The sequence below is a fragment of the Podarcis pityusensis genome (genome assembly GCF_964106645.2).
Source record: "Podarcis pityusensis genome assembly, chromosome: 14".
Lineage (NCBI taxonomy): Eukaryota > Metazoa > Chordata > Lepidosauria > Squamata > Lacertidae > Podarcis > Podarcis pityusensis.
The window spans coordinates 19,916,863-19,941,379 of NC_138039.1; the positions used below are offsets into that span (position 1 = coordinate 19,916,863).

The following is a 24,517-nucleotide window of genomic DNA, read 5'->3' on the forward strand; positions in this document are numbered from 1 at the left end:
AATGGTCCGTCTAGCCCAGAATCTTGTTCTCGCAGTGACCACCCAGATGCCCCATTGAGGGCAAGCAGGACCAGAGCCCAAGAGCAGTCTCTCCTCTTATGGATTCCAGCAACTGGGATTCAGAAGCATTTCTGCCTCCAAGCAGCTTACGAATATAAATAATGACTTGCACTCTGAAAGGTGCAACATAAGTGGCAAAGGGATGGGGAGAGAGGAGGAAAAAAGCAAACTCAGGCACTAATTCTTAGTTTCTTCTGTTTCTTGTAAGGACTAACCAGAATGCGGGTGGATTGGGGCATGCAAGGAGAGGAGAAAGCAAACATTGATGAGCTCTCTGCTGAGTGGGGAATGGACCTGCTTCCTTTCCCTTCCTCAGTCTGCTGCAGGCTCATGCAGGGTCTCCTGCCAGGTGACAGCTGAGGGAGGAGAGACCCTGGAGTCCCATCTCCTCCTCTGCTATAGGCTGGTCACTTCCTTGACATGCTAGCGGGGAGTTTTTAAAACAGAGGTGCATCCATTCCCCCTTCTCCCCCCTTCCATACAAGGAGGGCCATACTATGTACCGTGTTTTTCACTCTATAAGACACACCAGACCATAAGACGCACCTAGTTTTTGGAAGAGGAAAACAAGAAAAAGAATATATTCTGAATCCCAGAAGCCAGGACAGCTGAACAGCGATCCCGCTTGTTGTCCTGGCTTATGGGATAGCCACACGCAGCCTCTCCCGGGCAAGGGGATGAAGGCTCCCCTTGCTCGGAAGAGGCTGCGCCAGAAGCTAGAAGCCAGGACAGCCAGCAGGATCACAGCACAGCGATCCCGCTGACTGTCCTGGCTTATGGGGCACAGCCTCTCCCGGGCAAGGGGCTCCCCTCCCCTTCATCCCCTGCCCAGGACAGGCTGCGCGCGACTAAGGCTCCCCCAAGAGCCGCGCTCCCTTTAAAGAGCGCGCAGAGTGTGTGTGCGGCTCTTGGGGGCTTTTCCCTGAGGAGGGAGAAGGGCAGCCCTTCTCCCTCCTCGGGGAGAAGCCCTGAAGAGCTGCACACATGCTCCACGCAGCTCTTTAAAGGAGTGCTGAGCAGAGCCTCCCGCCTGCTTTCGCTCAATAAGACGCACACACATTTCCCCTTAATTTTTAGGAGGGGGAAAGTGCGTCTTATAGAGTGAAAAATATGGTACTTTTTCTGAATATGTTTTTAGGTTCTATGCACATTTTCATTTTGGATACAACAAGCTCAGTGGAGCACACCATTTTGCAATGGAAACATTTCCATAGGATGCACGCCCAGGTGGTGAGCTTTGCCATGTATTCCACTTTGCAGATCTTAGGAATTTCTTGTCTCTCCAGGTTGCAGCATGCCTGAGAGTTTGCCACATGGGGGCGCAATCAGAAGGAAAAGATCCCAAGGCGAAAGTGAGAGTAAAAAGCCATGCTGTGCACTTACTGTCATTTCCCCACAAAAATTGTACTAGTCTTTACGATGTTTTGAATTTTAACCACTATTCTGAATAACAAACATTTAAGATCACAGCCAGTGGAGTGTGTATTTTGCATAGGGAGAATTCCATCAGAAATTGAAATGGGAGCATAAATTGGCTACGATTTGCATATTCAGGAATGGAAATCACACAGTCAAATATGAGCAGTGTTCAGTATTGTTTTTTTCTTTTAGTCCATAGTCTTTATGTTAAATAATATATTATTTCTTTACGTTGCATCTGATGTTTCCCTTCCACTGAAATTGAAATAGTTTCAGCCACAGTGAATAGTGGGATGTAGGTTTTAGTGGAAGCCAAAGTGCTGCAGAAGGTTAAAAGTGCTGAGTGCAATGAACACAAGACGAGACGGAAATCTCTGCCTCCTGACATGTCTAACAGTGCACCTCAACATGTAAAACTTCTGTCCAGGATTACTTTGGGCTGCCTGCATGGGCCAGGTATGGTGGGTGCTGCCGTTTATTTCCTCATTCCCTTTCATTTACGAATCATTTCCTATGAAACATCTTAGAGGGATAGAACAGTAAAACATCGGGAACAAAAACATACAACAAACCAAGTTCATATATAAAAACAATTAGTTCCACAACACTTGGAGGACCACAGGTTCGCTTCCCCTGAATTATGGCGATTGCAGGATGGATGGTGGCTAACAGATTGAGGTTGAATCCTGACAAGACAAAAGTACTCTTTGGGGGACGGGGTGGGCAGGTGTGAGGGACTCCCTGGTCCTGAATGGGGCAACTGTGCCCCTGAAGGAGCAGGTGCGCAGCCTGGGAGTCATTTTGGACTCACAGCTGTCCATGGAGGTACAGGTCAATTCAGTGTCCAGGGCAGCTGTCTACCAGCTCCATCCGGTACGCAGGCTGAGACCCTTCCTACCCACAGACTGTCTCACTAGAGTAGTGCATGGTCTAGTTATCTCCCTCTTGGACTACTGCAATGTGGGGCTACCTTTGAAGGTGACCCGGAAACTACAACTAATCCAGAATGCAGCAGCTAGACTGGTGACTGGGAGTGGCCGCTGAGACCATATAACACCGTTCCTGAAAGACCTACATTGGCTCCCAGTACGTTTCCGAGCACAATTCAAAGTGTTGGTGCTGACCTTTAAAGCCCTAAATGGCCTCAGCCTAGTATACCTGAAGGAGCATCTCCACCCCCATCGTTCAGCCTGGACACTGAGGTCCAGTGCTGAGAGCCTTCTGGTGGTTCCCTCACTGTGAGATGTGAGGTTACAGGGAACCAGGCAGAGGGCCTTCTTGGTAGTGGCGCCCACCCTGTGGAATGCCCTGTCATCAGATGCCAAGGAAATAAACAACTATCTGACTTCTGGAAGACATCTGAAGGCAGCCCTGTTTAGAGAAGTTTTTAATGTTTGATGTTTTATTGTATTTTTAATATTCTGTTGTGAGCCGCCCAGCATGTGCATGTGTTAATATGGCATTTTACCTTGAAAAGATCCAAGTATTATTGCATGGTGTGGAAACCACATAAGGATACTTCAGTTGGATCAGACCAGGGGCCTATCTAGTTCAGCATCCTGTTCTCAGAGTGGACATCTGGATGCCCCAGTGGGAAGGCATAGCCAGGACCTGAGTGCAATAGCACCTCTCCTCTGTTAGGACCCCCAGCAACTGGTATGCAGAAGCCATGATTTCATAATGAACTTACCCCATTGACACTGTAACCCGAATCTCCATAAACCAGGATTGGCAAAACCCGTTCATGTTGAGCGTAATGGAAATGCTCAGGAAACTCTCCCTTTTTATACACTTTGAGATGAGGGTGGGCATTTTTCAATGCCTGATAGATTTCCTCTTCCTTACCCGGTTTTGGGAGGATCATGCCAAAGCCACCATAGTCTACAATGTCAAATTTCACCAGGTCGCTGAATTTAATGTAGTTGCTCAGCATGATCTCAGTAACTTCCGGTTTCTTTTTGACCGTGGTCATTCCATGATCAGATGTGATGATGACATTGAGGGTCTCCTTCAAGCCATGTTTTTCAATCGCTTCAAGGAGGTAACCGATGGTCCGGTCAATTTGTTGGATGATCGTTTTCCTGTCTTCAGTCTCTGGGCCAACCATGTGCCCCACCTTGTCAGGTTCCCCATAATAAAGTGTGACAAAATCAAAATCTTCCTCGGTGAACCATTTCATGACGATATCAATGTTTTCCCTCCACTCTGTCTCGTTGCTGTCGGGGTGAGTAAAGGACTCAACCAAACTCCTTTGGACTCCCTGGCCACTGTAATTGGCACCTCCACCGGGATAGTGAAATGAAGCTGTTTTTTTTCCCTAGTGGAGAAAAAATGAGGGGGTTTTTAAATTAAAAAATGGGGAGTTCAGGGAATATTCTTAACTGTGTGAAGGACAAGAAAAATCAAGCCAAAGGGTCAGTTACACCTAGCATCTCTCTTCGTTGTTGCAACCTGAATGCAAACATACTTCAGCACACTCTGAAGCTGCTTCCAGACACTCTGTTTATTGAACATTTCCCCCGGTTTGTTAGTGCAAATGCCACCTCCAGACTATCAGTGTTCTGTGGAAGGGATTCAGCTGCAATACTGTAAATTTAGAGTCACATAATTTTAGTGAATTAAAGTGCTCTGGTGTAACAATTCCACTTTTTGTTTTTTTTAATTGGACTCTTGCGGTTAGGACAGTGATGGACATTCGCATAGGCCTCATTGAGCTCAATGCTTAAACACGTATAGGATTTAAAGGAACAAGACAGGGATGTCTGTTGTCGCCACTATTATTCATTACTGTCCTGGAGGTCTTGACAAAAAACCTGTGGGAATCTATAACCATGAAAGGTATAAGAATCGGTGTAAAAAAGTATAAGCTACAAGCCTTTGCAGATGATTTGGTCCTAACATTAGAAGAGCCACAAACCAGTGTAAGGGAATCATTGGGAAAAAATGAAGAATTTGGGCAGTTGGCAGGTTTTAAGTTGAATAAAGGAAAGACAAAAATGTTGATGAAAAATATGAATAAAGGAAAATTAGAAGAGATGCAACAAGAATTTGGAATTACGGCGGTCAAAAAAGCTAAATATTTAGGAATTTGATTAACCCCCCAGAATATTAATTTGTTTAATGACAATTATGTTTTAACATGGAAAGAAATTAAAAGTGATTTAGAAATATGGAACAGATTAAATATGTCATTGTGGGGCAGAATATCCACTATAAAGATGAATGTTCTACCCAAGATGTTATTTCTTTTTCAAATGATTCCGATAATTAAAGGAACAGGGCAATTTAAGGATTGGCGAAAGATTCTATCGAGATTCATCTGGCAAGGGAAAAAACCAAGGATAAAGTTTAAATTATTAATAGACAAAAAAGAAACTCCTTGCCAGATTTGAAGCTCTACTATGAGGCGTCCTGCTTGTGTTGGTTGAAAGAGTGGATAACATCGAAAAATACAGATTTATTGGATTTAGAAGGTTATGATAACAGATTTGGGTGGCATTCGTATATGTGGTATGATAAAGTAAAAGTGCATAAAGGATTTCTAAACCACATGATAAGAAAATCAATTTATGATGTATGGGATAGATATAAAAATCTGTTAGAACGGAAAACACCTTGGTGGCTATCTCCAGTAGAAGCACTGACTGTTAAAAAATTAAATATGGAAGAGAAATGGGCCACCTATGGTGAAATGTTGATAGAAACAGAGAAACGGTGGAAACTCAAACCATATGAACAGATAGGGGAAATGTTTACTGGTTGGCTGCAATGTTACCAAGTAAATGATATATTTAGTGCTGACAAAAGGAATTGCGGATTTGAAAGTAAGAAATCTAAATTTCAAACTGAACTGCTGGAGGGTAAAGTTAAACTGTTGTCAAAGATGTACAACTTTTTGTTAGAATGGCGGACTAAAGATGAAGAGGTGAAAGAAGTAATGACGAAATGGTCTATAGACACTGGGCATAATATCCAGTATGAATCTTGGTCAAAATTATGGAATCAGAATTTAAAATTTACAGCATGTATGGTACACTGAAAGAAAATGTAATGAAAATGATGTATTGGTGGCATTTGACCCCAGTAAAACTGGCCAAAATGTATAGGATGAAAAATAAATTATGTTGGAAATGCAATGAAAAGGATGGAGACTTTTACCATATGTGGTGGACTTGTTATAAGGTGAAAACTTTTTGGGAAATGGTCTATAATGAACTAAAAAAGATGTTAAAATATACCTTCCCCCAAAAACCGGAAGCGTTTTTGCTTGGGTTGATGGGAGAAGAGATTGCAAAAGTAGACCAAAGACTGTTTATGTATGCCACCACTGCAGCAAGAATTTTGTTAGCCTAAAGGTGGAAATCACAAGAATTACCAACGATTGAGGAGTGGCAGATGAAGATGATGGACTGTGCGAAGCTAGCCAAACTGACTGTGAGGATCCGGAACCAAGGTGACGAGAAATTCCAGAGAGATTGGAGTAAATTTATTGAGTACTTGAGAGACCATTGCAAAAATGTGAAGACACTAGCAGGATTGACATAAATCCTGCTACACAATATAAAAATAGTATCTGAACATGGATAATAGAAGGATTTGATATGTATTGAAGGACAGAAACTGACAGCAGAAATGCGTATACAGTTTTTTAGGAAATTGGAAACCAGTTGAAGGGAGGGAGGGAAGTCACAAGCTCGGCAGAGCAAATGCTTTTGAATGGCTATCATAATGTCATATTTTATGTTTCTGTTTTATTACTGAAAATAATAAAAATTATATTAAAAAAAATAAACACGTATAGGATTACTCCATAAGGTAGAAATTTCCTCCACATATGAAATGCCTGTCAAATCAGAGGTAACCTCTGCCATAAATTTTACAGAGTAATTTTATTAATTCAATGAATTTCAGAGTAGCACCAGCCAGATTATTATTATTATTATCATTATTATGCTTATCATAATGTTCTTACTGACATTTAATATGCCATTTTGGGGCTGAGGAAAGGTCAAAGCTGATTTAAAACCCAACTTCACAAAAACAGGCAAATTCTGCCAAGGAATGAAAAGATCAATCTGAGTTCATAATACTGTCCAGGTACAGTGGACGCTTGGGTCGCGAACGTGATCCATGTGGGAGGCACGTTCGCAACCTACAGCATTCACAACCCACAGCGCCGCATCTGCGCACGTGCGGGTCATGATTCGGCGCTTCTGCGCATGACACGATTTAGTGTGTCTGCGCATGCGCAAGCACCGAAACCCGGAAGTAACCCGTTCCAGTACTTCCCGGTTCGGCGTGGTGCACAACCCGAAAACACACAACCTGAAGTGTCTGTAACCCGAGGTATGATTGTACTAAGGACAGAGTCCCGCTTGTAACATCAGAATCTCCATTGTGATATTTGGCACTCTTTGGGATACCAGTTCCACATTTTCGTAGTTTCACAGTGCAATCCTGAGTATGTTTACTCAGAAGTACAGTGGTACCTCGGGTTACATACGCTTCAGGTTACATATGCTTCAGGTTACAGACTCCGCTAACCCAGAAATAGTGCTTCAGGTTAAGAACTTTGCTTCAGGACGAGAACAGAAATTGTGCTCCGGCAGCGCGGCAGCAGCAGGAGGCCTCATTAGCTAAAGTGGTGCTTCGGGTTAAGAACAGTTTCAGGTTAAGTACGGACCTCCAGAACGAATTAAGTACTTAACCCGAGGTACCACTGTAAGTCCCACTGTTCCAATGAAGGTTAATTCCAGCTGAATGCAAACAGGTTTGTTATCTCAAAATGCAACCCTATACATTTCTACTCAGAAGTAAGTGCCATAGCATTCAAGGTTGTCCCTCCGGGTATTGTGGGATTACATTGAGCATTACAGAGTTACAGAACCGGGGTGGGGTGTGGGGTGGGAATAGACAGATCCCCATCCCCAAAGAGCTTACAATCTATACTTTCCCTGTATAAATTAAAACATGGCAAAGTGATGGCTAGCCTAATGTGCTAATTTTCCATGCACAAGGAGTTTTATCTGCAAACTTGCTATCCATGCACTACCAGAACTGGCGAAGTCCTGAGAAAAGTTTACCCCTTGATCCCAACTATCACTGCATAAAATGACTTATGAGTTTCAGGCACTGGGGTGTACATACATCTATATACATCTATATTAGGACGGGGCACCCTTTTCTGCTAGAGGGCCACATTCCCATCTAGGGAAGCTTCTGGGGGCCACATGCAAAAGTGGGTAGAGCAACAAATGTTAATTTACTCATATATCTCTGTCCTCCAAGCAGACAAGCCAGAAGCATTACCAGAGTTCAATGATGTTTTCCAGCCTGCCAAAAACTATCAAGAGGGTGCGAATCAGGGTTGGTGAGGGGTTTGACATGGGGAAAAGGGTGTGGCTGGTGAGGGACCATCTCCTAGGGAGAGTTCTGCGTGTGAACTAGAGAAGCCTGGAGTCTGAGGCTCATCTCCCTCCAACCTATATGCATAAACAGGCCCAATGGAGGGCAGTGACTATGCTCTTTTCCTCCCCCTCTTTATCCCCAGAATTGTACCTTGGAGAGCTTTGACGTCTGGCTCCAGATCTTTTTAACCCAAGTAGCTGAATTCACATTGAGTCAAAACCTGGCAGGGGAATTCCTCCTGTTCTTATTTCCAACAAAACAATTTAATAAAGCTCAATAAAAATATAATTATGTAGAAACAAGAGGGTATTTACTGTTCTTGCCTCCCCATTTTATTAACATAATCAACTTTACTAGCAGCTATAAAATTTGCGATTATTACCAGTTTTACTGGGAATGTTATTTTCTGTTAATATTGCTGCTTTCTTTTATTGCAGAGCATCACAGACATTCTTATTATTCCTCAAAGTTGTGAATTGAGGCAGCTGGCAGGTTTGCGGGGCTGTTTCCACCCACCCCCTTTCCTGATCGTACCCTTTGCTTAAACTAAAGTGCTTTGTAATTTTGGTTTCTCCTGCTTTTCACTTTGAAGGCTGCTTTCAATTTGACATAAGCTAGATTTAACCTTTAGCTGCACAAGCTCTTTAAAATTCCTGTTCCATGTGTCATTCGAATTAGCATCACTCTTCCCCGCACCCCCCCCCCATGCGAGGGCAAAGAAACTGTAGCTACATTTTCCTTCGCTAAGAGAAAGAGTGGAAGTAGTGGAAATACAGAAAAAGAAAAGAAAGGGAGTTATATTGTTTGGCTGGAGATTTACAAGGTCACTGTTTCTCTTGACATTCTATTTAGTCTTCTGCTAAACAGCGAAACATATCTTTAGAGAAATACTTCAAGGCTGTCATATATCAATGCATTTTCAAAAAAGAAGAAGAAAGAAATTAGATGTATTATGTTTAATCTCTGAGTTGCTAGAGTGATGTTTGCTGAGACCAAATTCCTTTGCCTTGAATTCAAGACACATTTTGTCTTTTCCAAAGCAATCAGTACATGGGCTTTCAACGGACTAAGGGATGTTCAGCCATTTCATTGTCTCCCTCTGAACTTATCAACCAACCAACCAGTCGATCAAGAGGTAAATAGTATGTGGTCAGGAAATTCTGGCAACCAAACCTGGGCTCTTGACTCTCTGTGTAGGTTTAGGAACAAAAGAACTACCTGCCTGGATCAGGCCAGTAACCCATCTAGTTCTGCATCTTGTTCTCAGAGTGAGGAATCAGATCTCCACAGTGATCAGGGCCCAGTACATTTTGGCACCTGAGGCAAACCGCAAAATAGCATCCTAATGGCAAGTGCTTTTTGACAGTGGAAGAGGCTGCCTCTGGTGCGGCTGTGACTATGATGAAAGAACTCTGCACTTCTGATTTGGCCACTACATGACTAGTTGTCAGTTAAGAAAGAAGGTAGGAAGGTGAGGACTGGCTGAGGGCACATTTACCCTAACGGACCACCATCTTTGGGTTAACTTAGCCCTTCATTACATGAGTCTACACCAGCCTATTTCTTTTCCAGTGTTTCCCATGGAATCCTGGCAACATGGATTCTGTCAAAGAAAAACCGTTAGACTTGGCCAGAGGTTAACACATTTATCTCCACAGAAACACGCCCAAATTGGAGCAGAGTGGTAGGGACTGGTATCTTGATGATTAATAAACCCAGTTTTGTCCAAATCGCATGCGGAGTCAACATTTCTCTGAAAATGATGTAGGTGATGCCACATAAGGTGAATCGCTTTGCTGATCTTCAGCTATCAGCAGGCTGTAACCACTTGGGATTCCTAAAACGGGCATTGCCTACTCATTGTTCATGTGATTAAGAAGTAATGACAATCTTTTGGACTACTGAATGATGAGAGATGGTTCTGGAAAGCTGGATTTGCCCAGAATTAAGTGTACTTTCTGTACAAGTGTTGACAAGCTCAGCAGCGAAGAAGAGGAGGGATTCAGGTGGTAAGCAATAAAGGAAAAATGGAGCTCAGCTGTGTCAGAGGCAAGAAATCGGCCAAAAACCTGAGAGTAGAGATGGGAGAGAAATTCAGATCACAAGAACATAACATACTGGATCTGGCCAGTGGCCTGCCTAGCCCAGGATCCTGTTCTCACAGTTGCCGCCCTAATGCCTGAGCACACGATCACTCTCCCCTCCTGTGATTTCCAGCAACTGGTATTCAGAAGTGTTACTGCCTCTGACCACATCCACATAAAGATTCTTTCAGGCCATCTGTATGTATAGGTTCTTCTTACAGGTTAAGGAACACAAGAGTTTTTCATTAAAAAACAAGACACGCCACAATGATGCTGATTCAGTCGTGCTGTTTGCAGATCCTTGGGTTTATCTGTCTAGAAAGGTGTGAACAGCATCCACAGTGGCGGAGGGAGGGGGGCGGTCCGCCCTGTGTGCCATCTCTGAGGGGGTGACAAGAAGGCACCCTGTGGGAAACTCGCCCTGCTGCCCTGGGAGCGGCGGTGTGAGCTGCCGCCATCGCACCCCACAGCCATGTGCAGAGGATCTCTCCGCCACCGCTGCAGCTGCAAGCGGAGAACCCTTCCACCACCGCCGCGAGCAGAGGATCCCGCCACGGCGCCATCGGCAAACCACCTGGCGGTGCATGCACAGTGCTGCTATGTACAGCGCATGCACATGCACTGTATGTAGTGCAGCCGCACATGCACTGTATGTATGGCGCATGCTCAAGAGCTGCCGGGCGGTTTGCCTCGCCCCCAACACCCTGCACCGGGTGCCGGTTACCCTTTGATCGCCCCTGACCATCCATCAGGGTGGTCTTTGCTGATTTAACTTTGATCATTCTTCAGTCTGCATCCACTTGTTCCTCACATGAACTTATGACGATCCTGCTGGATCAGGTCAAAAGCCTATCTGGTCCAAATTCTTGTTCAAGCAGTCAGATGCCTGTGAGATACCCTCAAGCAGGACCTGAGCACAAGAGCCTTCATTTTGAGATGCATTAATGCCTCTGATGGTGGAGGCAGAACATAGCTAGTTGCCACTAATAGTCTTCCCCATGAAAATGCAACCCTTGGTCTGGAGAAACTCGAGGATGCCCTCGGACAATTCATTATAGCAATATAATCATTGCTCTGGATCCAGTACCTGGTTTTGAGCTGTGATCCACAGTGGCAGAACTCCATTGTCCCACCATTCGGTCTTGTTCTGTGTTTCTTTGTGGCCATACTTTCTCAGAGTCTCCGTGTTGAACATCATATTGTGGATGACACCATGGTCTTCGATCCAGCGGCCTAGGTTTGGAAAAGAAAAAGGATGAAACGTGGTAAGAAAGGTGGGTGTTCTGTTGTGACTGTGGACTCACTGCCCCCTAGGTGACTTGGGCTCCTGATAGTACCTCCTCGCTTCTGCAGTAGTATGACACTTGACTCACTTACTTGAGTGTTCTAGACCTATCTGTTCTGCTGCCATCTTGAATACAGAACAATTTTTGTTACTGAGCCAGTGAGAGAGACTACTCTCTGAACATTTCACCACTTCTGCACTTTATTAGTGCACACTATATTGCATCCTAGAATGAATTTCTGGCAAAGATAATCTTTTTTAACCAATCACATTCAGATACTAATTAAATCATTATCTGAGTAATGTATTTACTTTACGGGAAGTTCTTTTTAATGAGGAATATTAATTAAAACCTGTTGGATGGCTGGTAAGCATATAAGCATATCTGCCTGTCTGTTTTAATTAATTCCCAGTAAATAATGAGACCATATAAACATGTAATTGCATTACAGATTTTTAGAGCTGTGTTGAACATAGCAATATATATATATATATATATATATATATATATATATATATATATGAGAAACCTTTCTGTTTCTGAGTTTTAAACCTCAAGGGTGGAACATCTGCCTTGCAGGCAGAAAGTCCCAGGTTCAGTTTCCAGCATCTCCAGATAGGACAAGGGAAGACTCCTGCCTGAAACCCTGGAGAGCTGCTGCCAGTCAGTGTAGACAATACTGAGCTAGAGGCACCAATGGCCTGACTTGGTATAAGGCAGCTTCCTGTGCTCTTCTGTTATCCCTGTGTAATCAGTCTTCCATGGCATAATCATGGATGTTTCCTGGAAATATCAACATACATGTATAAGGCAGGTTGGCCATCACTTGGTCACACCGGACTTCTTTTATGACCATAGGATGGGTGCTTTCAGCCATGACTTCCTGGGCTCTCCTCTTCATGGAGAAAGGCAACTTCCAAAGATACTCTCCCTGGAACCACAGCTGCCTGCCTTGAGTTCAGACCGGGGTGGTCATGCGATCTACTTTATAGACGGTAGTCCTCTATTGGAAGGTACCTCAGAGGACAGTCCCACTGCTGGTAGGACTTTCAGGACCATGCCTTGTTTAATAATAAAGAACTATAAGAACAGAGACCAGCGGTGTGTGTGTAATTTCTGTGTCATGGTGGCCACCAGTTTGGATGGCTTTAAAAGAGAATCAGACAAATTCATGGAGGAGACGCTATCAATGACTATAAGCCACTAAGGCTATGTTCTGCTTCCATCGTTGGAAGCAGCAATGCTTCTGAATACCAGTTGCTGGAAGCCACAGGAGGGGAGAGTTGATCTTGTGCTTGGGTCCTGCTTCTGGGTTTCTCAAGGAGACATCTGGGTGGCCACTGTGAGAACAGGATGGTGGCCTTGATGGGCCATTGGCCAGATCTAGGAGGACTCTTATTGTGTTCTTACAAGTAGCAGCAAGGGGAGGGCTATTGCCTGTGGGCTTCCTGGAGGAATCTGATTGGCCACTATGAGAAGAGGATGCTGGACTAGGTGGGCCTTTGGTCTGATCCAGTGGGGCTCCTCTTCTCTCACAGATTAGCATGCTCAACTCTATATGCCACTCTCGATCCCTAGTGATGCACTCTTTATTTTTTGGAGATGAGTAAGTGGGCACCCTCAATTTGGGCTTTGAACAGGGTGAGAGAGGCTCTGTCTGAAATAACAGAAAAGGCTAAAAACTGAGAGAGAGGAGCATGAAGAAGGTGGTGGTGGTGGTGGGGAGAGAAGCCTGGGACCAGCCTTGGCAGAAATCAGCAGAGGGAAGTGAGAGTTCAGATTCATTGTGGGCACAGGGCACTGCCTCTGCTAAATTAACTGCTGAGCGATAGACTTCTTAGCAAAAGGCCAAAGCTTATAGTATTCAGCTGCACTATAAATAATGATCTACCCAGAGAATGAGTCACAGGATCTGGCAGGGAAGAGAGAAAACAACAGCTTTGGTCTTGGAGAATAAAGTTCCTAGCAACAAATATTGAAGCTGGAAATAGACATCCCATGATATTGGGCCACTAGCCAGCCAAACGGCATAGGAAATAGAGGTGAATGTTTGCCAGGTTTGAATCAAGAGCCAGAACAGTGGCAGTGTGGTGTAGTGGTTAGGGTGCTGTACAAGGTCCCAGGAGACCAGGGTTAAAATCCACACACAGTCATGCGTCTGGGTAGGGTTCTGAGCTTTGTAGGCACAGAGGAAATGCCTCATGAGCTCCATTGACTGCTCCCCACCCCACACATAAAGTTTTTAGCCTTGAATGCTTTCATTTAATTAGGATTGACTTCCAGCATATCTATTTGCAATAAAAATTATCAATTTTCCTCAGCTTTCAAAGTTATTTGTTGGCAATGATTGATTAATTAATTAATTAATCAAAGCACCCACCTTCCCGTCCTGGAAATGGACCTTATAAGGTGGCTGACTACTGTGATGGAACATCTAACAATAATGTAATATAAACACTAATTAAACAAGATGACAACTTAAACTTCTTTCCCAAAGGATTTTTCCGAAAGACTATACAATTTCCCCATTGATAATTCTGTAAGGTATTCGACTGCAGCAAGGTCAGTCAAAGCTGAAGCCAAAACAAAGTTGAATTTGGGGGCCTCTGCAACGACTGCACCATCCCCCTTTGTAAGAGATGCCCCTTTTCTTAACATTTTTTTTTCCTTTTTGCAAAGAGCAGAAGGATCATTACAGGGTAGTTGCTTAATTGGTCCCTGAACTTGAAGATAAGATTTTATCTTGAATTATGTAAGGTTTATCTCTTGGTATCTGATAAGGGCTTTGATTAACATGCACACATACACACACCCTTTACAGATTATTCTTTCCTTGGAGGCAGTCACAGGAGTCATATACCAGAAGCATTATCCCCCCCCCCCCTTGTTTTATTGGTGAAATCAGTTCATTATTGGCTCATTGGAATGGTGAAGCTATGTGAACAGATCTCCTAGTAAATAAAAAATTGTCCAGTAGCACCTTAGAGACCAACTACGTTTGTTCTGGGTATAAGCTTTTGTGTGCATGCACACTTCTTCAGAAAGCATGCAAGCTTTCGTGTGCATGCACACAAAAGCTTATACCCAGAACAAACGTAGTTGGTCTCTAAGGTGCTACTGGACAATTTTTTATTTATTTTGACTGCGTCAGACCAACACGGCTACCTACCTGAATCTAGATCTCCTAGTAGAAGAAGCAGTGTTTTGTCTCCCTGCACTAAACCCCTGCTTCTATTACCTGTTCTGTTCACATAGCTTCACTGTAACAATGACTTCTCGCTGTTAGATGAGTTACGCTGGAGAACGGACAGCAGGATTGTGATCCTGTTAGTTCTTCTAGACCCCTCGGTTGTTTTTGATGCCGTGTCATTGATTCTGTTATCCTTTTGGACCACTTGTCTAGCGTTGATTATATGATGGTTCAGTTCTTCCTGGACGAACATTTCCAGAAGGTGGAGCTCTTCCTGAACCCCATAGCAATTGCCTATGTGGCACCACAGCAGTTGATATACATAAATCTCTGATACCAGTATGCTGTAGTGCCTAGGGTGTCAGACTAAGACCTGGGAGACCAGGGTTCAAATCCCCAGTCAGCCATGAGCTCACTGAATGACCTTGAGCCAGTTACTGCCTCTCAGCCTAGTCTACCTCACTGGGTTGTTTTGAGGATGACATGAATGTGGGAGGGAACAATTTATACCACCTTGAGCTCCTTTGAGGAAAGGTGAACTATAAATGCAAGAACAATGCTATTTTAGCAGCTATGTCAGGGTTGGGGAACTCAAGCCTGGGAACCAAGTGTAACTCTCCAGACCTCTCTATCCCTTTGAACTTACACCCCTTCTCAACCACACCCTCCCCCCCAGGCCACACCCATCAGCAGCCCTGCTTTGCCCCCTCCTTGAGTGTTTTTGCCTGGCCGGAATGTGCCCTTGAACTCTGATAGTGCCTCTCGCTTGCCTGGTCCCAGCAAATGGAATTCCTCAACTTGCAATTCCCAGCAATTGGCATTCAGAGGCATACTGTCAGGCGGTGGAGTAAAACCCCCCCCCGCGCGGCAGGTTGCCAGGAACGGACGAGACAAGGAAAAGTCCTTACCATCTGCTTTTATTCAATATTCACAGAGAGAGGCTTGGGAATGCAGCCTCTCAGAATAATGGCATTGTCCTGAGTGACTCTCCACCCCTTTTTCCTCCCAATTCCTCATTCCTCATCTCTTCTAGGGGTGGCGTTAAGGACTGTTTGCTTCTGAGCCCTTTGCTCTACTACTTTCAAGGCTTGCCGGTTTCTAGGAGAGGGTGTGTGTGTCTGGAATGCTTTCTGAAGACACTGTGTCTGTCAGCTGTTGCCCTCCTGGTGGTTCCTTTTCCTCTCCCATTATTTCCCAGCTTTCCCCCTCATCTGCTTCTGAGCTGTGACCTCTCTCAAATCCCTGTTGTAATTCTGAACTGTCTTCTTCTTCTCTGGAAGGGTCAGGCTGGGGAGGTGGTCTCCACCATTTCTCCTCTGCCCAGTCTCTGACACATACTCAGTTAAAAACACAAGAAGAGCCTAATGGCTCTTCTATTCCAGCATCCTGTTCTCACAGTGGTCACCCAGATGTGAAGCACCCAGATGTGAAGCTATGGGAAGCAGACAAGCAAGATATGAGTGCAACAGCTTCCGACTGCCGAGAAAGAACATAGCCATTGTGGTTAGTAGCAACTGATAGCCTTTTGTCAGACCCTCTTTGAAAGCCATCTAAGTCGGTTGCCATCGCTACATAAACAAAATAATACATAAATGGAATAGACATTTTTTAACTAAGGATGAACACCAGATAGCTGGGGAATATGGGATGGGCTTACCTGAGATGGTTGTGAAATGGGATGGTGAAGTCATGGTCACAAAGGGAGGAGTTACATATTCCGCTTTCACCCCTTCTTTGACCAAGTGGTCCATGTTTGGAGTGTCGACATCCTGGTCATAATTCCACCGGAATCCATCGAAGGAGATCAGGAGGAGTTTATGGGCATTTGCTTTCACCTTGCCCTGTGTAACAGGGTAACAAGCAGTGGCTGTCAGGAGGGCAAACACCAGAGCAAGGAAGTTTGTGATTTTCATCTTGAGATGTCCAGCAGTCGAAAGAAAGTTCTCTATCTTACCGTCTGCTTTTCTAGCATGGTTTAAAAATACATACCTATTTACATATATCTAGAGCTGATCAGAGTAAAGTTCAGCACAGATAAGACTATTCATAGCTGCATGCTCATCTTCTTACTATCACCAGTTTCTATGAAATGAAAACCACGCCAAATGCAAACGAGATAAAAAAGTATCTTTTGAAATCTGCAAAGATACTAGCAAGCTGCTAGTAAGGATGGATTCTTGGCCATTGGCCATGCTGGGTGTGGCTGATGACACAGGAGATAGTGAGGGCCACCAGCTTGGATGGCTTTAGAAGAGGACTGGGCAAATTAATGGAGGAGAAGGCTCTATTGATACCAGCCATGATGGAGGTTGTGCTCTGCCTGCATAGTCAGAGGCACTAATGCTTCTGAATACCAGTTGCGAGAAATCACAGTGGGGGAGAGTACTCTTGTACCCGGGTCCTGCTTGCCAGTGTCCCACAGGCATCTGGGGTGGAGCATTGTTGGACAAGATGGGTCACTGGTCTGATCCAGCAGGCTCTTCTGATGTTCTTAAGTGTTGCCTTCTGGAGGCCACCAGGTTGGTGAAGCCTGGGTGACCTGATTAATTGGGCAGCATTTTAAAAAAAGCTTTGTTTCATGCAATGCTCTCCCCAGGGAAGCTCACCTGGTGCCTTCATTACATGTCTTTAGGCACCAGGCAAAAATGTTGCTCCATAACCAGGAGCTTTTTAAATGTGTTTGTGGGAGAGGGTTTACTGGTTTGTTATGTTATGTATTTTGTTTTCTCATTTTGTATTTTCTTTTTTTATGCTGTAAACTGCCTTGTGATCTTCAGATGAAGGGCTGTATATAAATTTAATAAAACAAACAAACAAACAAAGTTTATATGAAATATATATGGGAAACCTGTAAATGAAAAAGAACCATCTTAGTAGGTCAAATCCACACTCTACACTTAAAGCAATTTTATGCCAACTTAACAACTTGGAGACCCCAGGGAAGTGTGTTTTGTTAAGGGTGCTAGGAAATGTAGGTGTGTGAGGTCACTATCCTTAATAAACTATAATCTCCAGGATTCTTTAGGGGAAGCCATGACTTTTAAAAGTGGTATAAGAGCACTAGAAATATGTAGCATGGTAGACAACACCTTTCCCCTTTCCCCTTACAAGGAAAGAAAGGGCTCTTGAAAGAGAATGCTTGCTGTTGCAATACACGCATGTACAGAGGCATAGCTAGCCACTCGGGTGCCCAGTGCAGTGTGTGTGTCCTGCAGCCAGGGCGAGGCGAGCTGCCCATGAGAGTGGGGCCAGCCAAGGCAGGGCGTGCTGTGTGGAGCCTCTCTGCAGCCGCCCCCTCAGCTGTAGGGCGGCTGAAGCGGTGGGCAGACTTCTGTTTCAGTGTATCTGAAGAAGTGTGCATGCACACGAAAGCTTATAGCCAGAACAAACTTAGTTGGTCTCTAAGTGCTACTGGACAATTTTTTAATTTATTTCAACTGCGTCAGACCAACACAGCTACCTACATGTATTTTAAGTGCATTTAAAGCCCATGCCTTCCTCCAAAGAATCCCTGGGAGTATAGTTTAGTACCTTATACAGACTGAAACTTCCAGGATTTTTAGGGGAACCCATTGGCTTCAAATGTATGGTATGCACAGCATCTAGAAGGCAGCAGGTTATTGAAGATTGGCATAAACCATTAGGAGAAATTAGATTTGCAGTTGATTTTCAGTTATCCAAAATTAAGCTTGGCCTTTTGAGAATGCACGCTCTTATTGCCATGACCTCTCTTAGCTCTCCAGATCTCTCTAGATTCTGGAACTCTGACCCCCCCCCCCGGCTTTCATCTCTGATTCCTGATGCCTTAGCCAGTCACCACAGCCCATCATTGACTGGCTACACCAGTTGCATGCCAAATGGGCCTTCCAGGGGAGCAGGGGAGAGTCTCCCACGTTTGGAAGATGGGAAGGTCAGTAATTCAGGCAATCACTTGTTCTAGGGAAGGAGAGTGAAGAAAATTAAACTGCCAACAATGAATAATGAGAAATCTTTGATGGAATTAGTGATGCTGAACAGGGGCTTAATGCTTCCTTATTTCCTCTGAAGCCTAAAGTTTTAACAGAGAAAGAACAAGAGGAGAGAGAGAGAGAGAGAGAGAGAGAGAGAGAGAGAGAGAAGAACAAGTGTGCCAAGAATCCAGCTCTGAAGATGAAGAACCATGGGTTGGGCAGGAGATATTTTTTGGAGAAGACAATATGGACAGTTGAATTGATAGGCTAGCCACTTTAGCATGGAAGAAGAAGAAGAAGAAGAAGAAGAAGAAGAAGAAGAAGAAGAACAACAACAACAACAACAACAACAACAACAGGCAAATGAAGTCTGCTGTGTTTCATCTTTCCCAGCATCCTGCTGTAATACTGGCCACCAAGATGCCTCTGGTAAACTGCCAAGCAGGACCCAAGCATCAGAGCCCTCTCCCCTCCTGTGATTTCCAGCAACTGGTATTCAGAAGCATTACAGCCTCCAACCATGGAGGCAGAGCATAGCCATCATCACTGGTAGTCATCGATAGCCTTGAAATAGTGGACAACAGAGGACACAGGATTTGCGCAAATTTGCACATACTAATGGATTTATGGATGCACATGTAGAAAGAATTACTACGCTCAGCTGGCCCCCGTCTGCCATCTTCCTTACTTCCAATGAGCCCCGGGGGCTGGTGGCAGTGGCTGTCAGAATCCTCCTCTTAAGTCTCAGTGTTGCCCTTGTAGAAGTCAGCAGCGAGGAGGAAGACAATATTAGAATTAGTTGGCCCTGCCTGTCATTGGCTTTGGCTCCACCAACTGTTTTGGTTTTCTGTCTTCCACCCATCACTGACCATACTTTCAAAAGAAATAGACTCCATTTCACCCTAGTGAGGAAGACTGCAGCCAGGTGACCTGAGAGCTTCTTTGTTCTGCTGTCCGGCTGCTCACTGTTGTTAGGCAACTTCAAAGCCCTCTTGGTTCTCCGTTCTTAGCTTTCTTTATTTTTAAACTGGGCTTGTACCATGCAGTCCTTGAAAAAGATTACTCCTTCAGATAGAGGATTGTCCTCTGGCAGCCCTTCAAATACATCAACCTTGAATTCCCCAGATGTTGTTGGACTACTATTCCCATCATCCCCGGCCACCTTAGCCAGCAGAGTTGTGCTATGTATCCATCACTGTCAGACCAAACTGAAAACACACTATCGCTTTGCCAGTAGGAACAGGATGGAAGACCAAGATGAAGCATCCATGTAGATTATGGATTGCTTTTCCCAGATGCATTTGGTATGGGTTGCCAAAAGTGAATACATACCGTCCTTTGTAATCTGTGTAATGTTTTGCTTGGCTATATGTACCAAGAAGGCACGAGCATTTTACATTAGCTTGCCGTCTGCTGATCACAGTGAAAATATTAGGGGCTAATCAAATGACTTATCATATAGCATAACCCTGCCTTTCCAACCCATAAAGAAGGGTTGACTAAATGCCCAATAAGATGTGATGTTCATTGCATGAATACAATTAACATTGTGCTATGTGAATATCAGCTGCTGAGAAGCCTACCCATCAAAACAGGAGAAGCAAATCCAATGATGCATTGCTAAATCCTGCTCTCAATGTGGAATTGAAGTCAGGCATCAAGGACAACCCCAAAGACAACATCTTACTGTAGTCTAGCTTTTGGCTAGCAAAAGGAGGTTCAGTTTGGGATTGTGGTTGGACTAGGACCAGGGAGACTAGGTTCTAACTTCCTACTGAGCCATGAAGGTCTACTGGTCATGAAGACTATATATAAACTCCAGGATCAGAGGCGGAATGTCTCTGAATGTCAGTTTCTGGGGTGCAAAAAGGGAGAGAGGGGTGTTGCACTCATGCTTGTGAACTTCCCAGAGGCACCTCATGAGTCAGTGTAGCATAGTGGCTAGGGGTGTTGAATTAGGGCTTTGACCAGCAGGCTTCAAATCATCACACAATCATGAAGCTCTCTCAGTGACCAGCTACTGTCTCTCAGCCTAACCTACCTTCCTGGGTTGTTAGAATAAAATGGAAGCAGGATGAGGAAGAACCATGTGCACTGCCTTGAAGTATTTGGAGGAAAGGTGGGATATACATGTTACAAATAATAAATTTTTGTGGTCTTTATCAATTGATCACATCAATAAGTCAGCACAGTTACTGCGGCCCCCATAACACATGTATCTCTATGGAGAGGACTAATTAATCAGTGAACCTATTATGCATGTTCCTTACTGTTATGTTTTGTAACTGACAATCCAATAACATGTACTCCATGAGTTGTCTTTGTTTTTATGTTATGTTTATGGTGTTACTGTTGAAAACCAATAAAACACACACAGAGAGATATAAAATAAAAAATAAAATATTAGTTTAACAGAATGCTGGATGAGACAGGCTCTTTCGATGGTCATATATTCATATGAAAGCAGCTTCTACAGTAAAGTGTTTTGCAAACTGTCCTAAGTGGCCCACCAAGGATTCCTCCTTTCCTCTTTAGGGGCTGAGATCTAACCAGCCCCTCCGAACTCAGGGCTGCACCAGCAATGCCCAAATGGTCATCACTGGGATGTTGAAACTGACCTTAATTAAACTTAAAATACAGCCTGTTCTCTCTCTCTCAAGGTTCTCTTCAAGGAGCCTGCTAATTTACTTAGCGAAGGGAAACAAATGCAGCTTTAACTTTACTTTGATGGTGCCTGGATTTTCCAGAGGCAAAAGTGTCACTTTTCAGAGATTATCGATCTGTTTCGAAATAGCCTTTCTCATGGTTAATCATTAATGAAAGGGTCACACTTTTGTCCCCTCCAGAAAGGTATAGTAGGCAGACAGAGACTTCTCCCTGCCCCATCTCTATCCATGACAATAAGCCTGACATCAATAGAGATGGGCCTGTCCATCCCGATTGCATTTTGCATAGATCAAGGCATTTAACCTGTCACTCTTTGTTATGCCACCCCTGTTCCAGGGGAGGAGGAGAGCTACCTCTGTATTCAGTGCGTGCCCAGCTGAATTCAGAGGGAGTGGGGAGGTGAACGTGGGCCAGAGAGAACTTCCAAGCTGGATTGGGGAGTCTGAGGCCAACTCAAAGTTTTGTTGTTGAATTTGCAAGTATGCCTCTGAGAAGGAATGAAGAGTAACATAGCTCAGTAGTGGAGCATCTGAGTGTCAGGTTCACTCTCTGGCATCTCCAGGTAGAGCTGGAAAAGACTCTGAAATCCTGGAGAGCTGTTTCAAATCAGTGTAGGCACTGCTGTGCCAGCATCCTTTCCCCCACTGAGTTTGAAAGAGACCAGAACACCCAGAAAAGGCAGACACTCCTCTTCTTGCTATCCCAGTTGTGGGAACCGTTTCAGCCTGAGTGTTGCATACCTGAAGGAGAGTCTCCACCCCCTTCGTTCAGCTTGGACACTGAGGTCCGAGGACCTTCTGGCGGTTCCCTCACTGCAAGAAGTGAAGTTACCAGGCAGAGGGCCTTCTCGGCAGTGGCACCCTCCCTGTGGAACGCTCTCCTATCAGATGTCAAGGAGAGAAAGAACTACACAACCCAGCCAGATGGGATGAGTATAATAATAATAGTAATAGTAATAATAATAATAATAATAATAATAATAATAGTAACAACAACAACAACAGCCTCCTAGGCAAGCTTCTGTGTGCCATCTCCTATGAAGAGTAGGGTCAAAAGTCAAAGTGTGCAGGGCAATAAGTGCAAATTTTACCTTTGTACCGTAAGTTTGTTCAGAAGCAGGTTGCTGGGTGGGCCATAGCCACTACACCAGTTCCGCGTCAGGCTTAATGGAAAGCAGAGGGTCAAAGTGGCAGAGAAGCCAGCACAGCACCAAAACATCAGCAGAGCCAAGTCAGTGCTCCTGCTAGTGTGTTTGCACCACGCTGAACTTACCTGCATCCTCCTCCTCTCATATCCAGCAAGCAACCTGCTAGGAAGCTAGTAGAGCATCCACTTCTAGGCTTGTTTCTACACATGCTCCCACACCCCTCTCTATCCTCCATCCAGGCATGCAAGAAGCATCATCTGAGCTTAGGGACACAGGTCAGCCAGGTAAAAACACTCCAGGGGTTGGGAGGCTGGTGAAGGGCGTGGTCTGGGGAGAGCTCCGAGGGTCAGATGAAGAAGCCTGGGGGGCTGCATTTGACCCCACCTAGGGCTGTGGTTCTCCATCCCAACACTATCCCCAAATCCCTTTGAGCTGGCTCCTGGAAGATCACATCAGCTATTAACTTTGCAAAACATTTTGCACCTCCTGCTTAAGATGACTGGTGCCAACAGCCACACATCCAGACAGCAAAAACAACATGCTGCCTTTGATCTGTTCCTCCACCCCCACCCCGAACCCCCTTTCTTTGCAAAGAACTGAAACAAGCTTTTGAAGATTTCTTGGAGATGCTTTCTCCAGTTGTCACGGGGATGAGGGGAACCAGCCTTTGCCGCTGCTTAAAGCCTACTGAAATTCCTGGATGTGGAAAAGGACCTTTAGAGCACATGCGCAGCCCTCCACCTTCTTCACCAAAAGCATCCCTTTAATGTTTTTGACTCTAATCCATTATCCAAGGCCTTCATGTGCACACTACATCATCAAAGCGATATCCTTTGATGGCTATGGAGCTCTTTTTATAAATTATTCATCCCTCTTTTTATATCACCTACTGTGGCACCAGGGGACAAACAAATATTACAGACATGGCACCAATAATAATAATAATAAAAGTATGTATAATAAGTCTTTAGAAACCCTTCCTCCCCTGCCAAGGTTTGCATCTTGCAATAGAATACTAACCGCCACCACCAGGTCCTTCCTATTCCAAAAGCTCCCTTGTCACACACACTCTTGTTGATTTTAATGCTGTTTTGCCAAATTGCCGCTCATTCCCAGATTTCATAAATGTGATTGATTCCTTCTGAGGACAAGCCAGCTCCCCCACCCCACCTGCCACAATTCCCTTCTCTCTTTAAATATTAGACTTGTAAATCTTAAAACAGGGTTCTGGGTCTAATTTGACGATGTGGGGGGGCGGGAAGGAAAGAAAGATGTAACTCAGCCTGAGACATTGGAAGAAGCTTCTGAACAAGACTGCTTCAATTAGTTTCTGGACTTGATGGTCTTGTGCAGAAAGAGGGGAAAAGGATATTTCCCAGCTTGAGGGCCACATTCCCTTCTGGGCAACCTTCCAGGGGCCACATGCCAGTCGTGGGCAGGATCAGAGGGAAAAGTGGGCAGAGCAATGGATGCAAACCTAATAATAATAATAATAATAATAATAATAATAATAATAAGTTTCCTGCTTATTCAAATACTGCCCATCTGACTGGCTTGCGCCAGCCATTCTGGGTGGCTTCCAGCAAATTAAAACTTCAAACACAGTAAAACATCAAACATTAAAAACTTCCCTTTATAGGATGTCTTCTAAAAGTCAGATAGTTGTTTATTTCCTTGACATCTGTATTCATGGTTTTTTTTAACTTCGCAACATTTATATATATCACTTGCCTATAATAAAACCTCAAAGCAGTTATAGAGTAGGCTAGTTTTTATGTGTGCTTATGCACCCCTCTGAATCCTTCACTCAGGGTGCGAGGCAAGGCTGGTGAGGGGTGTGACATGAGGAGAGTCCCAGGGGCCCAGATAGAGAAGCTTGGAGGGCCACCTATGGCTCCCTAGCCTGAGGTTCCCCATCTATAGGAACCTGCAAGCTCAGGTCCTGCTATAGGCGCCTGGTTGTCCACTGTGGGAATGCTGAACTAGATGGGCTATCGGCCTGATCCTGCGGGATCTTTGCATGTTCTTATCTCAGTTCATTGGAGATGTGAAGTTTGACCCAGCAAATTTGTGTCGGTTGTTGATCCTCAGCTCTCGGTTTGATAAAGAGCCAGACTTTGATCTTCTCATTATCACGGAGATAAAGGATATCTGCTTAGCCTTCAAATCCAATCCAGAAGATTGCTATTATTAAAAGCACATTCTCACTCAGCATTGTTGAAAGAGGGCTCTTCTGCCAGGGCTGCCCTCTCCCATTCCAAACCCAAGAAGGTTGCCAGTTGAGTCTCCAACACTGTGGATGAGAC

The 24,517-nt window shown here is 44.4% G+C and overlaps 1 protein-coding gene across 2 annotated transcripts in view; it reads right to left on the reverse strand.

The window, feature by feature from the left end:
• LOC308463237 (ectonucleotide pyrophosphatase/phosphodiesterase family member 7-like) overlaps positions 1–24,517 on the reverse strand; it is a 46,139-nt gene that overhangs the window by 6,598 nt on the left and 15,024 nt on the right. Inside the window, exons 2-4 of one of the 2 annotated variants that reach the window (XM_080981430.1) lie at positions 16,105–16,288; positions 11,059–11,204; positions 3,170–3,796 (exon numbers count right to left, since the gene is read on the reverse strand). In XM_080981430.1, coding sequence (XP_080837556.1) covers positions 3,170–3,796; positions 11,059–11,204; positions 16,105–16,198 — 867 coding nt within the window. In that variant the 5' untranslated portion in view covers positions 16,199–16,288. Of the gene's footprint in view, positions 1–3,169; positions 3,797–11,058; positions 11,205–16,104; positions 16,368–24,517 lie in introns of those variants that run through there. The other variant, XM_080981429.1, reaches the window with a different exon arrangement.